The 14,979-nt window shown below is 36.9% G+C and overlaps 1 protein-coding gene across 4 annotated transcripts in view; it reads left to right on the top strand.

The window, feature by feature from the left end:
- Positions 1–14,726, top strand: part of BMPR1B (bone morphogenetic protein receptor type 1B) — a 400,498-nt gene extending 385,772 nt beyond the window's left edge. For all 4 annotated transcript variants that reach the window (XM_025384633.1, XM_025384635.1, XM_025384632.1 and 1 more), the window contains 3 exons: positions 6,165–6,340; positions 8,899–9,029; positions 10,825–14,726. In XM_025384633.1, the coding sequence (XP_025240418.1) occupies positions 6,165–6,340; positions 8,899–9,029; positions 10,825–10,950 (433 nt within the window). In that variant the 3' untranslated portion in view covers positions 10,951–14,726. The remainder of the gene's footprint in view (positions 1–6,164; positions 6,341–8,898; positions 9,030–10,824) is intronic.
- Positions 14,727–14,979: the final 253 nt, after the last annotated feature.

Here is a 14,979-nt window from a genome sequence, read left to right as displayed (position 1 = left end):
AAAGGCTCAAAGAGGTAGAGCCACCTTGTTGGAGCTAGCAACTCTGTCCCTGTGCTCGCCTCTCATTGCCACAGCAGGCTGTGCTTAGGACTTTCATGAGACTCTTACTTCAGTTTATGGTACAGTGGGGAAGGTGCCCTGTGCTCAGTCAAGCAGTGGGGGCTCTTGTTTTTTTAACATAACACTTTTAGCCAGATTTTCTGGGTTTAGGTTTATAACTAAAAGGCTTAACTAACATGAAAAACATTTAATATATTATGAGACTAAAGAGATACTGTATTTTCAAAACAACTCCCCCCTTACTCCTTGCCACCAAAACAAAAATCTTTTGACTGCCCTCATTTAATGCAAGATAGTCAAGAGCTTCAGGCATGCACTGTTCCCTGAGTCCACTGGGGTGCTCATGTTTCATTCTCCAACCTGCTCACGATCCCAGCTGAAGGCTCCACTTTCAGCCTTTCTGCATGCACAGGCAGCCCCATGGCTTCCCTCCCACAGTTACACTAGCACCTGCAGTACGCACATGCCATACCAGGCAGCAGTGCTGTGCTGAGGGGCATGCCAGGGGCGGTACATCAGGCACAGGCAGGAAGGGAGTGCACTGTCAATAATAAAACTGATTAAAATCCTACCTTTATTGTCACCATGTGCCACAATTCTAAACAACGTCAGTGGTTGAAATGTGTCTTCTGGCAGGGTGAGTGGCTCCCATCACCCCCCTGCTTGGTATGTCCTTCCCTGGCACCTTCGGAGGAGAAGAGGAAAATCTTAGTTTTGTGTGTCTTTTAATTTTTTTTTTTCTCTCTCTCTCTCTCAAAGTCTTTCCCTTTGCTCCCCTTCCCTACCCTCAAAACCGTAACCTTCCGAACTCTCTTTGTTTATGTCTTCCCTGAGGTAGAAGAGCCACTTGGAGTGTCCACAGATTTATGAAGCCCTTTGTTATCAATGTAGACCTCATACTCCACCACGCTGGCATTTTCTATATCATACCACTGTCATTCAAGTGACTTTGGTCAGAAATAGGAACTTGGTTTTCTGGCCTCTTTATATAATCCTAGGTGAGAGCAACCCTGCATTTTGAGATCCACATGAATGCAGACATTAACCTAATTCCTACCTGGTACAGTAGGGAACTCAACATTATTCACTGCTTGTCTGGGAATTCAGAGGAGTTGTTTTCCCATTTGCATTATCAGTCGATAGCTCCCATATGTGTTGTGCCTTTTCCACATTATATAGTTGCTGTCTTCTGGCTTCCAAAATACGAACAGCTCAGGTTTGAAGATGTTTTTACTGGAGATTGTGATGGAAGGTAGTACATAAAATTTAGTCCACCTGGACATTTTTTTTTTTAAACCCCTACAGGGCTTAATATCTTATGACCCTAGGCTAGAAGAACAGAACCCTTCTTCTCCCTTACTGACTTCCCCTTTACCCCCAGGCTCTCATTACCATTAACTTCTTACTGAGAAAATTGCAGACATTTTTGTTTTATCTTCTTCCATCCCCACTGTCCCTAAATGTTTATTGATTTTTTTTGAGATGAAGTTTCAGTCTTGCCCAGGCTAAGGTGCAGTAGTGTAATCTTGGCTCACTGCAACCTCTGCCTCCCAGGGTCAAGTGATCCTCCTGCTTCAGCCTCGCAAGTAGCTGGGACTACAGGCATGTGCCACCACACCCAGCAAATTTTTCTATTTTTAGTAGAGACGGGGTTTCACCGTGTTGCCCAGGCTGGTCTTGAACTCCTGGACTCAAGCAATCCACCTGCTTTGGCCTTCCAGAATGCTGGGGTTATAGGCATGAGCCCCCACACCAGGCCTTTTCTTTCTTTCTTTTTTTTTTTTAAATACTCATTAAAGCATGATTTGAAAACAAAGCAAGCTTTTCTCCTGGAGAGGAATTTATCTGACATCTCTTAATTTACTTTATTTTACTCAAATTGTGTATTTATTTCCTTCTAATTCTACTTAAGTCTGAATCTCTTTAGTACTCACATTAACAGGAACAAAAACCATGTTGGATCTAGTGGGAGTATTAATTATTGAAGTATAAAAGGGCAAAATTGTCGACTCTTATAATTCTCTGAACCCTACTTTTTAATAATGACCCCTTTGTGCAAATATTTCCAGTTCTTCTCCATGGGAAAGAAGAAGATAGAGAGCATTTCTTCTGTAGTGAATGCAACACTCTTGTTTTTAATGGGATATTTTCAGTTCTCCTTTGTAGCAGCTCATTTTCTCTGTAATTTTGTCCGGTTTATTTATATCACTTTTGTTCTTCCCGTCCTTATGCCTATAACCTATCCTGTATTCCTTGAAATGTACATTTTTCTAGTTCTGGATCCTGCTGGGTTCTTTTAACTTATAGTATACTTAGAAATATATTACATATACTTATATTTGTGATATATTATAAACATACACAAAAGTATAAAAGTGAGACATCCATGTAATAATTTAATATGAACAGATGTTAACAATTTACCATGTTTTTCTCTTTAAAAGAAATAAAATGTTGAAGATAGCCCCATTGTAGTCCTGTTCCTTTTCCATTTCCTTCTATCCTTCCCAGAAGTAACCAGTATCCTATTTATGTCTCCTCTGTATGGTTTTATAATCTGACTTCATATGTATGTAGCTACTGCAGTACATAGGATTATTGTGTGGGGTTAGAGTTATTGTCTCTGAGTCTACAACCCTTGTGCAGTATCTATCTTTTCTTGTCAACCTTGTTTCTCCCCTCCATAGCCGTCCGTAGACAAGGAGACTAGAGGAAGCTAGTGCAGAAGGCACCCTGCCCTTTTCTGCCTCCTTCTTTCTCCTAGAACCTTCTGTCTGTTGTACTGTTTCTGTTTTCATGTGTACCACACCATCTGACTCTACTTCCACTCTCTTTTTCTTCCTTTATTCTTGGTACCCCAGTGTTAAATCACATTTATTTCTATTTTTGGCTTTAGGATTAACACGAGCTCAATTTTTCTCTACCATTATTTGGGAACAGGTAAAATGATGTTACTGAAAATCCAAGAAAGAAATGTAATCTAATGACTTTCAATTATAGAAACATGCCTGAGGGAAGAAGGGGCAGAGCCAAATGTCTTGGAGGATCTGACACTTTACAGTATCAGATATGAATTACCTGTAATTCTCATGTTTGTTGTTTAAGTGTGGTGCTAAAGGCACTTGCCAATAGGTTAATAGTGATCTTTCACAGAATTAGTTTGCTCAACGAAATTCTATTTATCCTTCTAGAAATTGGTAAGATCTCATTTTATGGCCCATACAGACCAGAGATTTTTATATTTCCCTTTAAATTATCCATAGCAAAGTTTAGTGTAACAAAACTTTTCCTTCTTTCATTTAAAGTACAATTTTCTGTCATGTGCAAGACACACTACAGATGGAGAGGGATTGGGGCTATGCTCTTTGGGTATATACCAAATGGCTGTGACTGTGACAAGTGTTTGGGGCTCAAAAGAGTTGATAGTCTAAAGTTGGAAACCAGATCACTTACTCAAATATTACTAGGGAGAATATTTATTCAGCTACTACTAGGGCAAACATCTAGGGTGGGAGAGGAAGGTGAGGAGAGAGAGGGCTTATTGCTGAACATGCATCTAGACATATGTACTTGCATGTATTTAAGGAACTACGTAAGGGACTGATTTTTGGCATTTGGTCGACATTCAAAATCCTTGAGTGTATGTTTTTGCAGTGTTTTAGAAAAAGAATTTAGAGATGTACTATGTACAGTCCAGCTGTCACAAATTTTAATTCTATTATTAGGTCACAGTTACCTGTCATTTTTCCAATAGATATCTCTACATCACACATTTCATTATCTTTCCCTGACCTCCCAAATCCAAATAAACATTAAGGAGCTAAGAGTAAGAACGGAATGAAGTTGCCTAAAATCTTTATCAACTGTGGTCAGATTACACCTTTGGCCTTTCTAAATGCACTTCGGTGTGGATTGTCTTCAGATTCTTCTTGATTCCCTTTCCTAGTCTGTTTTCTGGAATATAATTTAGGTCTTTAACCATCTTCTTTTCACCTGCAAACTCCCATGTTTGTTTTCTCTGCATGGGACCCAGGACTTCTTACCTGGGGCCACCGCTGTCTTCCTCATGATTAAAAATTAAAATTAGAACATGCTGGCAACACATTAGTGAAATCCCTACTCTCCTCCCATGAGAGGTGTCAGCAGGTGGAGTAGGAGGAGAGAGTGCTTTATAAATGGAAGTGGAGCTTTTGTAGCATCTATTCAGTCTGACATGTTTCCAGTTTACCATTAAGTCTCTTCTCAGCATACTTGCCTCCTCTGTCGTTTATCATTTACACATACAAATGACGATTTTCTATTGTACCAGTACGTAAGTGCTGAGAATTAAAATTTTAACTTCTTTTTCCAGTTTTAGAAAAGAGCCCAGAACACTGGGACCTATGTTTGCATATGGTAAGGAATGCCAGCTGTTTTGTTTTTTAATTACACTTTAACTTTTTTTTTTAACATCTTAACTTTTATTTAGGAAAACAGGCTAGTTATTATTGCACCTAGAAAACCCTGAGGGGCCTAATGAGTACACTGATGACATATCTGTTGAAATAATTTTAGATTAATAATTTTAGCTGGAAGTGAGTTTAAAACTTTCTAAAATGAAGCTTTATATTTTATATTTTAGTAAATAAAAATTTTGAGAAGATTTTGAGATACATTTAGTAAATGTAAAAATTTTGAGAGTGACACTTAAAATGTTCTCAAATGACAAAAAATGACACCACGTATTTCATGTTGTAGAAGTGGTCAAGGTAATGAGATCAAACCCAGAGGTTTTTGATTTTTTGTTTTTTCCTAAAGCCACTAGTGTTTTGGTATTGACTATCTATGACAGCAAGATAAGTGTGATATTCGATAAACGAATCTATTTTCCAGGCTGAGGAGAAATAACACGTAAATGCTTGAGAGTCAATAGAGTGTAATCAAAAGCAAAAAAAAAAAAAAAAAAAAAAAATTCTTGGGAGTCAGGAGGTAGAAAGTTTTATCCAAGATTTTCCACAGAGTTCAGTTTAATAATGAGTTTCTGTACCTTTTCTGTTTTATAGTATACCTTATTTGGTTATAGTCTGTTCATCTGTTATACCTAGGGTTTGTTACTTTTCTACTTAGTTCCTTTCCGATGAGGTATAGTACTTAAGTGTCTAATATGTGCCTAGTACTGTGTTGGCAGGGCTTGTACATAATCATCAGCCTAGTCATTCAGCACCCTTAGAACAGGGGCTGGAACTGTGGCTCCAGCTCACCGCACTGAGGCACACCGCACCCAAGTGCCAGTGTGCAGGTTGTTGTCCCTCCGTCATTAATCTTTTCCCAGTCTATGGGAAGGAATAGTAAATGGGCCGTGTAAAATTTTCAGAAAGTTAAAGATGTCATATTCCGTTATTGTTTTGTTCCTTTTTAAAAAAGTTAAATGCTATTTGGTTCATAAAACAATAGTGATAGTAGAAAGCCTTTTTACATGTCCCACCTTGCCAGAGTAAAACAATTGTATGTCTTTGTTGGTTCTCTCCTTCCCCATTTTTAAACTTGTTTGTAGATCTAAGAGCTTTACAACAGCTGGCTTAAGAAATATTGTTTCTCACGAAATTGTCATGTGTGCATGCCCATTTTAAGAGTAAAGCTTAAATAGGAGGGCAAGGAAGAGGGTTTTTTTTAGACATTTAATATATATTTAGCAGTTGTTTAGGGTGTAAATTTGATCTATTGATAATGCACTTTTAAATGCTGCAGCTTCATTCTGACTGAGTTTCATCTTCATTGTTTTTTTCTTTTTCTAACTTTTTTTAAGAGATGGCATCTCATTATGTTGCCCAGTCAGGCCTTGAGCCTCTAGACTCAAGCTATCCTCCCACCTCAGCCTCCAGAATAGCTGGGACTAAGGCGTGCACCACAGTACCAGCTTGCCTTTCATTGGGTTTTAACCTGTAAATATTTAATATAGCTTTTGGCAAGAAATATTCCTTAAGAAATTGTTTTTATTCCCTGGCAAGTTTTTTTGTTTTTTTTTTCCACCTTTCAATAACTAAAGCCATTGTTTAAGAATCACCTTGATTCATTTTTGTTGGTCCTCTTCAGTGCTATAATACTTTGCTTTACTTTTTCCTTAGTGATACAAATGAAGTTGACATACCACCTAACACTCGAGTTGGCACCAAACGCTATATGCCTCCAGAAGTGTTGGACGAGAGCTTGAACAGAAATCACTTCCAGTCTTACATCATGGCTGACATGTATAGTTTTGGCCTCATCCTTTGGGAGGTTGCTAGGAGATGTGTATCAGGAGGTAAGAAGCAGTGCTATCTTTGAAAAGCTACTATCGGAGCTACTACAAATCCTTTCTTTCTGATCAGAAATCCAAGTTATCCTACTGTCTGTAAGATCTGGTTTTATTTTCCCCTTTATTTCTGTTGATGCAGTCATAATGCTTCCAGGAAATTACATTCGACATCCTAGAATAATCTTTGACTGCTTCCTTCCTTCACCTACCACTAGACACACTGTCAGCTTCCCCTGTCTTGTCAAACATCACTGTTTTCTGCTCTGTGTATTGTCTCATTTCTCTCTTGGGTTCTTCCTCCAGCGGTGGCTCCATCAAATCAAACCCCCTTTTCTGTCCCTGCCAGTTTATTCTCACCTAGCTGCTGGGCCCCATCCCCAACTCCATTCCCTGGGATTTCCTCTGCAGAGATGACAGTAGGACATAAATGTGGGGAGGGACACCCATTTCTTACCTTCTGTATTTATTTTTTATAAAACTTCCTCATAAAGCAATTTGAAAACATCGATTTTTTTTATCAAAAGGAAATTAAAGTATCAGAGGATTGTTATTTTTTATGATACTGTTTTTTCTACAAACATGAGGATTCCCTAGTAAAACCACTTATAATAAACAAGAAGACATATTTAAATATTCAGAAGTATTATTGCTTGTACTATTTTGATTGCTGCACAATCTGTCTTTGAGCAAATTCTGACACCTTTTAGGCAAGGCGCTTAATCTTCGGCTTTTCTGTATCAAGTACTCTATGTTATTCCATGGTTGTTCTCATTAAAAAGCCTTGATGCTGCTGATGTTCCTCATGATGGCCAATTTAAATCCATCTTCATGAAAGCATGAGCTTGCCGAAGATTCTGACAGTGCAGCATGCACTTAACTAGTACTGAGATTTGTTCGTGTTCCTGCTATTTACCTGTGATGCCTTGGACAGGTTATAACCTTTTCTTTGTTTCAGAGTTCTCCTCTTAAGGATGAAGTGAATTATTATATCCGTTTCTTTGGTTGTATGGTTTCAATGAATGTAAAGATAATGAGAACTGCCTGGCACATAATTAGCACTCAATACATGTTAGCTATTATTACTATTAAAAATTTTCATTTTGGTTGGTAGAGCCATACCATCTTTAGGTTCATATTTAAATGCAAAGAAGAAACAGTTAATCAACCTGCATTCACACTTTGATAGAAAGATCATCTTCAGTGGCACAATGGCTTCTAATAATCACTTTGGGAATTCTGAACCTGTTGTAAGAAATTTGAAATAGGGCACATTCTCTCTGAAGTGAGAGAACTGTTTTGTCCAAAAGGAAAGTTAATGCAGGAAATTTTCTCTAACCAGATATTGAATAAATTTCTCATTCTAAATATAAAGAAGAAGTAACGAAGAAATTAACAGATTGTCTATGCCTTGAGTAGATAAACCTCACGTTTGCAATCCCAGCATTTTGGGAGGCCGAGTGGGGAGGATCACTGGAAGCCAGGAGTTAAGGACTAGCCTGGGCAATAGGTTGGGACCCAATCTGTATTAAAAAAGAAAAAAAAATCAAGTAGACAAGCCTTTTATAAAATAACATGCTTATACTTAATTAAGATAGCTTTGTGGAAGTTCAAGGTGTAGAGAACAAAATTATTTTTCTAATTATGTTTTCTTGAACATCTAAAACAAACAGGGCTACAAGAAGCCTATATTTGAAAGCCTGTGGGCCAAATACAGGATAAACTATTCTCAGCTTAAAAACAAGATAGCTTTATATAAACAGACTGTTCAGAGCAGCAGCCTCTAATGTAATTATTATGAGGAGTTAATCTGAGAAGGTGAAAAAGAAGACACTAGAAGCCTGCATTTTTAAAGGAGAAGAGGAAAAAGGTAGAAATGAAATACTAGGAATGATAAAATGAAAGAGTTTAGTATACATTTTTATGAAGATGCTATAGATTTGTATTTCTTAACTCTTAACAATACATACTTTTTCTAATAGTAATATATTCCTTATTGAAAATTTGGATAAATATAGAAAAAAAATCAGATAATCCTTGGACCTAAAAAATTCATAATTAATATTTTTGGGTGTCTATAATTTTCTAAATTTTAATGGGCAAAGCCACATTCCTCCAATTAAGCAGAAGAAAATGTAAATCTGACACTTCGTTCAAGTAGGATACACTTCCAAATTATGTTCATAGTTTCATACTATAGTAATAGAAATAGCCACATATTATATAATATGAGTTCAGGATATGTCTTGCAAATTTGCATTGAGATTTAATGTAGATTTGTCTTTTAATTTGTTCTTTATAAAATTGGAAATAAATTTAAGATGCTTGTTTTACTTAGCTTTTGGAAATTAGGAAAGAAAGTCTTGAAGACCTATGATAATATTTTTCATTGGGCTTTGTATTCATTTTTTCTAAATTAGATTAAGCACCATTTATTTTTCAAGGTTTATTTTGCTATTTTTCTGCCTGAACTTGTCTGTAACACTGATAGCACTTTTCCTTTGAGAGCTGTGTTAGACTTTTATTTCTACTTCACAGAAAATAATAATAATAACAACACATTTTAGGTATAGTGGAAGAATACCAGCTTCCTTATCATGACCTAGTGCCCAGTGACCCCTCCTACGAGGACATGAGAGAGATTGTGTGCATCAAGAAGTTACGCCCCTCATTCCCAAACCGATGGAGCAGTGATGAGGTAAGGCTCAATTGAGGTAACCATGTGGCTGCGACTGACTTCTAAATAGACTTCTGTTTTAGCCAAAATTCCATGTATTCATTGTAGAAATTCTTCTTTGTTTTAATGGTGATGGTGATGGCACCTTTTTGCAGTGATTTATATGAAGATAAGTGTAGTTTATTAAATTACTTGTTCTACTTTTCCAATTTTATTTTGCCAGTTCCAGAATATATTGAGTGGGCTGGTCAGTGTTTAGCCTGCATAACAACACTATTTTCCTTATTTATAATGTCTTGACATTTGCATAAAACCTATTATTTCTCTGTGTGTGTTTTTAAAGCATCATGATTTTTCTCTGTAACAAACCCATGTACAGCGTTCTCCCATTTTGATTAGAGAAAAAAGTAAGCATGTTAAAGTGATACAAGTTGACCTAGTTAAGATGCCTGACTGTACTGGGTGTCTTTGTTAATAAGGATGATGAGATGTGATTTGAACAAATCCACCTTCAGCTTGGCTCTAAGGATGTAGTGGTGAAACCTACATAGGTCTGGAAAGGAGCTGCTAGGAAGGAGGAAATGAGTCTTGCCTTTCCTGACTCCTCCTCCTGTTCCACATTCCTCTCCTTCCACCCTCCCAGCCTTCAAACTCACTGTGTTCTAGAGTTCTCTGGCAGACTGGAATATTCAAGATGAGTTTGAAGCACCGCTGGAAAAACAAAAACAAAAACAAAAAAACCAGGTTTTTATCAAACATCTACCAAAGCACTGCAAAGGAGGGACAGAGCACTATTTCTTAAGTGTAAAAGCCATTTAAAAGTAATCTCTGGGCCGGGCACGGTGGCTCACATCTGTAATCCTAGCACTTTGGCAGGCCGAGGCGGGTGGATCACTTGAGTCCAGAAGTTCAAGACCAGCCTGGCCAATATAGCGAAAACCCATCTCTATTAAAAAATGCAAACAATAGCCTAGTGTTGTGGTTCACGCCTGTATTCCCACCTACTCGGGAGATTGATGCACAAGAATTGCTTGAACCCAGAAGGCGGAGGTTGCAGTGAGCCAGAATCATGCCACTGCACTTGACAGACCAAGACCCTGTCTCAAAACAAACAAACATAACAACAACAACAACAACAACAAAAACACCTTTGGCTCATTGGTTTTGTGTCTGGTTACTAAAATGCTATATAATAATATATGTTTTCCAGCAAGCTGTGCAGAAAGCTTTATGAGATGCTGGAGCTCTGTTATTGTCGGCTTTTGGTGTTACTTGAAATCTCTTCACTGAGGATTTCTTATGAACTGAAATTGTACTTTTCAATAGGAAGACCAATAATTGATGTACCACAGGAGAAAGTGTTAGTGATACTGTGCACAGGTCATTAATCTTGTTAAATGGTGCAGTGTGATGCTATTACTGCAGCAGACAGCTATGATTTAGGAATAACTGTGTTTGCATAGTATGGAATTAGATAAAAGATTTAAACTTATCAAGTGTTGTAAACAATCTGGGAGTACTGAGTGGAATACAAACTCCCTGGGTATGTTTATGTTTGCTTAACACTAACTTCAAAGACACCCTTCTACAGTCAGCAGAACCACCTGCTTGCTTCTGTCACAAAGAAGACATGAACATCTGTTTTAGTCATATATAATTTTGCATGAAAAAAGCCTACAGAATTTTATTCCTACATGGTTTTAAGGGTACCTTTAAAAAATATATTCAAACTTAATGAACCTAAAGCTAAAAAGCTACATTGTATCAGGTGCCAGCATTGCAGATGATACATTTTTCTAACATTTCCCTTCCTCAGTGTCTAAGGCAGATGGGGAAACTCATGACAGAATGCTGGGCTCACAATCCTGCATCAAGGCTGACAGCCCTGCGTGTTAAGAAAACACTTGCCAAAATGTCAGAGTCCCAGGACATTAAACTCTGATACGACAGGAAAAGTAAGCATCTCTGCAGAAAGCCAACAGGTACTCTTCTGTTTGTGGGCAGAGCAAAAGACGTCATATAAGCATCCACAGTACAAGCCTTGAACATCGTCCTGCTTCCCAGTGGGTTCAGACCTTACCTCGCAGGGAGCGACCTGGACAAAGACAGAGAAGCTCCCAGAAGCAGAGATTGATCTGTGTCTGTTTGTAGGAGGGAGAAACCGCTTGGGTAACTTGTTCAAGATATGATGCATGTTGCTTTCTGAGAAAGCCCTGTATTTTGGGATTGCCTTTTTTTTTTTTTTTTAAGATGCTTTCATTTTGCCAAAATAAAACAGATAATGTGGATGGTTTAAGGGTTATAGAATTATAGTTTAAATAATAACAACAAAAGTTCTTCCCAGGAGCTCTGCTGGAAGGTAAATTAAAATACATATCTTTCCATTGGTAAAATATTGTTGCACTCTGTGAACCAAAAGACAGTCTAAGTTGGAGGACATAGAACAGAATTCATCTTAAACATACTCCCCACCCCACCTTAGCCTCCTCAGACCACTTTGGCCATCCCTGCATTTGGGGCCGCTACGGTAATGTGAATGCACTGGGTACAGACACCACCTGTCTAGGACCACATTTGGAATTCCTGCAGGTGGCCTTTTGCAGCTTCAGGCAATATGGAACAAATGAAGGTTTATGTGACTCTAATAGAAGTAATTGTTGATAGGTGTTCTTCAGAACCACTTCTGTTTCTGATTGTGTTAAGTCTCTGTCATGGTAAAGTCCTTCTCGTTAAACACAAAGAAAGCTTTTGTTTTGTTTTGTTTTTTAATGTGCAGAGGATTGACCTGTACGTGCTTTTGATCTCTCAATCAAAGGATCAATATTAAATAAAATTGTCATGAGCTGTGTTGAAGACGGGGTGCTTTAAAATTGAGGTAATTTGCTCTTGTGTTGTAAGAGGAATATGTCAACAAAGATAGGGAGCGAGGGAGAGTGATGGTGCAGATGGCTTGTATCTTATATGTGCAAGAGAGCCAATCTCAGAAGCACAAAGAAAAAAGTGTGCATACCTTATTTTGTAGAGATAAAGATGATGTCTTTTTGTTGTCTGTCAATTTTGTATGCATCTGAGATAAGGAATAGAGAGGAAACATCCATCAGGCTAATTTAACTACATTTTATTTTAAAAATAGGGAAACATAACTTCTAGATGGGACAGCAGAGGAGAGTTAGTGGAGGCCACACAATATTATGGGCTGCTGTGTTTTATTGTTCTAAAATCAATATGGATGGAACATGTATATCTTAAGTGATCATTTCACGTCTTAGGAATGCCTACTCATTTTATTTTATTCTAGTGATGTTCAATTCACTATTTAATTTATTATATTTTCTCTTCTGTGGCACTTATACAAAATATCTCTTCACCTACTTAGTTCTACAGGGTTTTAACTTTGGAACAACATGAATAAAATCATCGAGAAGGCAAATATTCTTTAGCAACATGAATATAATAAAGTTTAAAGTTGTACACTTTAATCACATACATTTCCTTTCTGTGGTTTTCTTTTGCTTCTCTGAAATTCTGTAGTGGTTAGTGGTAGTAAAGAATTTGAAAGTACTTTCTCCTTGTCCTTTTTTTTTTTTTTTTTAAAGACATTCCTCCCAGAATACTCCAGGGGGCAGTGTTTTATAACACATTTTCCCCACTGGGTGATTGAAGGATGGAGGATTTTTGAAAATTTGACAGCTAAGTGAAACATGAGAAAACATTTTCCTCACTTCTGAAGTCGGTTTGCAGCTGGTAACTTGTTCATCCAGAAAACATTCTAAAGCAATGATAGTTTGTGAGCTGTGCTTACAGTTTGGGAGAATCATGAGGATTCTTTCTGTATTTTGCACTTACTTCCCAGTGCTTCATAGCTGCATTTTGTTTGTAACTAAGACAGAAGAATTTCATAATCCTTGAATTTGAAAAAAAAAAAAAAAAATTGCGTTTTCACAGAGTGAAAACAGTTGGTTCCAAGTAGAACTGTAATCAGAATGCTGCTTTTATTGATATTAAAAATAACCTCAATAATAATGTAAAGGTTCCTTTCTCTTGTGTCAGTTATATTCTTAGGGATAGCCTAGAAGGAATATATGGTTAGAACTAAGTGTGACTAATAATCTGAGCCTTGGAGAGAAACTTCAGTGCCTCTAAACAGATCATCTACAAAACAACAGGTAAACATTTACGCCAGTTAAGTGGGACATGTTTTTGTTTCTTGGATTTTTCCTAAATTTAAGTGAGGTTGGGCTTACCTTGTAGATAAAATTGTGTTTTCTTTTTGGTGGATACTTGAACGTGGATAACTTCAAATCAGAATATTTTGTGAGGAGGTGATGATTTGAAATTAAGCTAGATTTCTAGGGAGGTGTTGGTGCCAATGAAGGATGGGAGGAAATTAAAATAGTCTTCAAACTTCTTCCTTACTATATTTGGTTGCTTTGGAAAAGATTGGTAGCTTATTTTCTAATCTTCAATCTCATTTATTCACTATTAATATTTTAAAAACATTCCTGAGATACTGAAAAAGACCCACTTAGCAATTATGGTCGCTCAATGAAACAAGAATTTATTTATGCATAGATTTTTCTCTGTGTCTTACCAAAATCCACCTTACTTAGATAACACTAAATTGTTCTTAAAGACTATCTACTCATTTCCCAATAATCCTTTATGATTTCAAAATTTCTAGCAGCTCAGAAGTGAATTTTATTTTATTTTTCACTTGAATAAATGAGAACCCAGAAATTAATAATGTCATTTGTTGCTTACTGTCAGGATATTTCAAAGACTAAGAGTTTCTTCTAACCCCTCCCTCTCAAAGGAATCCTAAATTATTAGTTGTTAGATAAGTTTTGTATGCTAAGATATTCAGGTTTATAGTTTATGTATGTGTATATATATATAAATATATATGTATATATAAATATTATGTTCAGTTTGGAGTCTGGCACAACTCCATTATGTGGATTAGAGAGTAAGATATTATGGATGATAAAGTACTAAATGAAACATAATATTTATTTATAAAAGTATGTAGATTGTTAAATCACAAAAAGAGTGCTATGAACATTATGTATGAGGAAACAGGCCTTTGACCTCCTGGAAAGCACTGCTCAAAAGTCATTAGTGACCATTTTTGAATTCCCCAAACAGAAAGCTTCTTAGAAAACATGCTGAGATTTTATTTACAGGGAATTCTTTGACACATTTCAATTGGTGTGTAGTCAAGTATAGCAAGTACCTAATAATGACTGAATTTCATGTTCCTAGAGTCATGCATATTCATTAGAAGTGTTATGTTGTTGGTCTGATCTGATTCTTCTTTGTTTGTGGGTGGAACGGCACTGAGAGAAATATAGTTTTTTAAACTTGAACATGTTTAGTAGTTATATTGCCTTAGAAAACCCAGACACATAGCAGTGGAAATGAAAGAAATGACATCAGAAGTGACTTAATTCAGCAATTATGATTCCTCTTGTAAAACAAAACAGAAAAAATGCCATATTTTTAGAGAAAAGTTGGCAATATAGGGGTTTCGTTGTCCGTTTCACAAGAAGACTCATTTGTTCTTTTGGGGGAACCAGTGCCTTACAGATTTTGTATATACTGTAATTATTCAGGACTAGGGAACAAACAATTGTATTGTATTTGTTACAGATTGTATATGGCTTTGTTTTAACATTCCCCTAAATAAAATGGCTTCATTCTCCCGTTGGAAAAAAAAAACATGACTGTTATGTTATAGTCGTGCTTGCTTGCTTATTTATTTATTTATTTATTTATTGTCTTTGAAAATATCACATTGTAACAGGTGGGAAGGCACAATGAAGGAGGCAGATGCAGGTAAGTTTTTCACATTTCACTACAGGAGGACAAGAGAAACGGTCTGATGGCTTCTACTTTCTTTGTGAAGGAAACAGTCATCTGCTGAGGGTGAGGGGAAAGGCAGGGAAGTCAGTGGTTTGAGAGAAGGGAAGAA

This window comes from Theropithecus gelada, chromosome 5 (assembly GCF_003255815.1).
Source record: "Theropithecus gelada isolate Dixy chromosome 5, Tgel_1.0, whole genome shotgun sequence".
Taxonomy (NCBI): Eukaryota; Metazoa; Chordata; class Mammalia; order Primates; family Cercopithecidae; genus Theropithecus; species Theropithecus gelada.
This window is presented reverse-complemented; position numbering and strand designations above follow the sequence as displayed.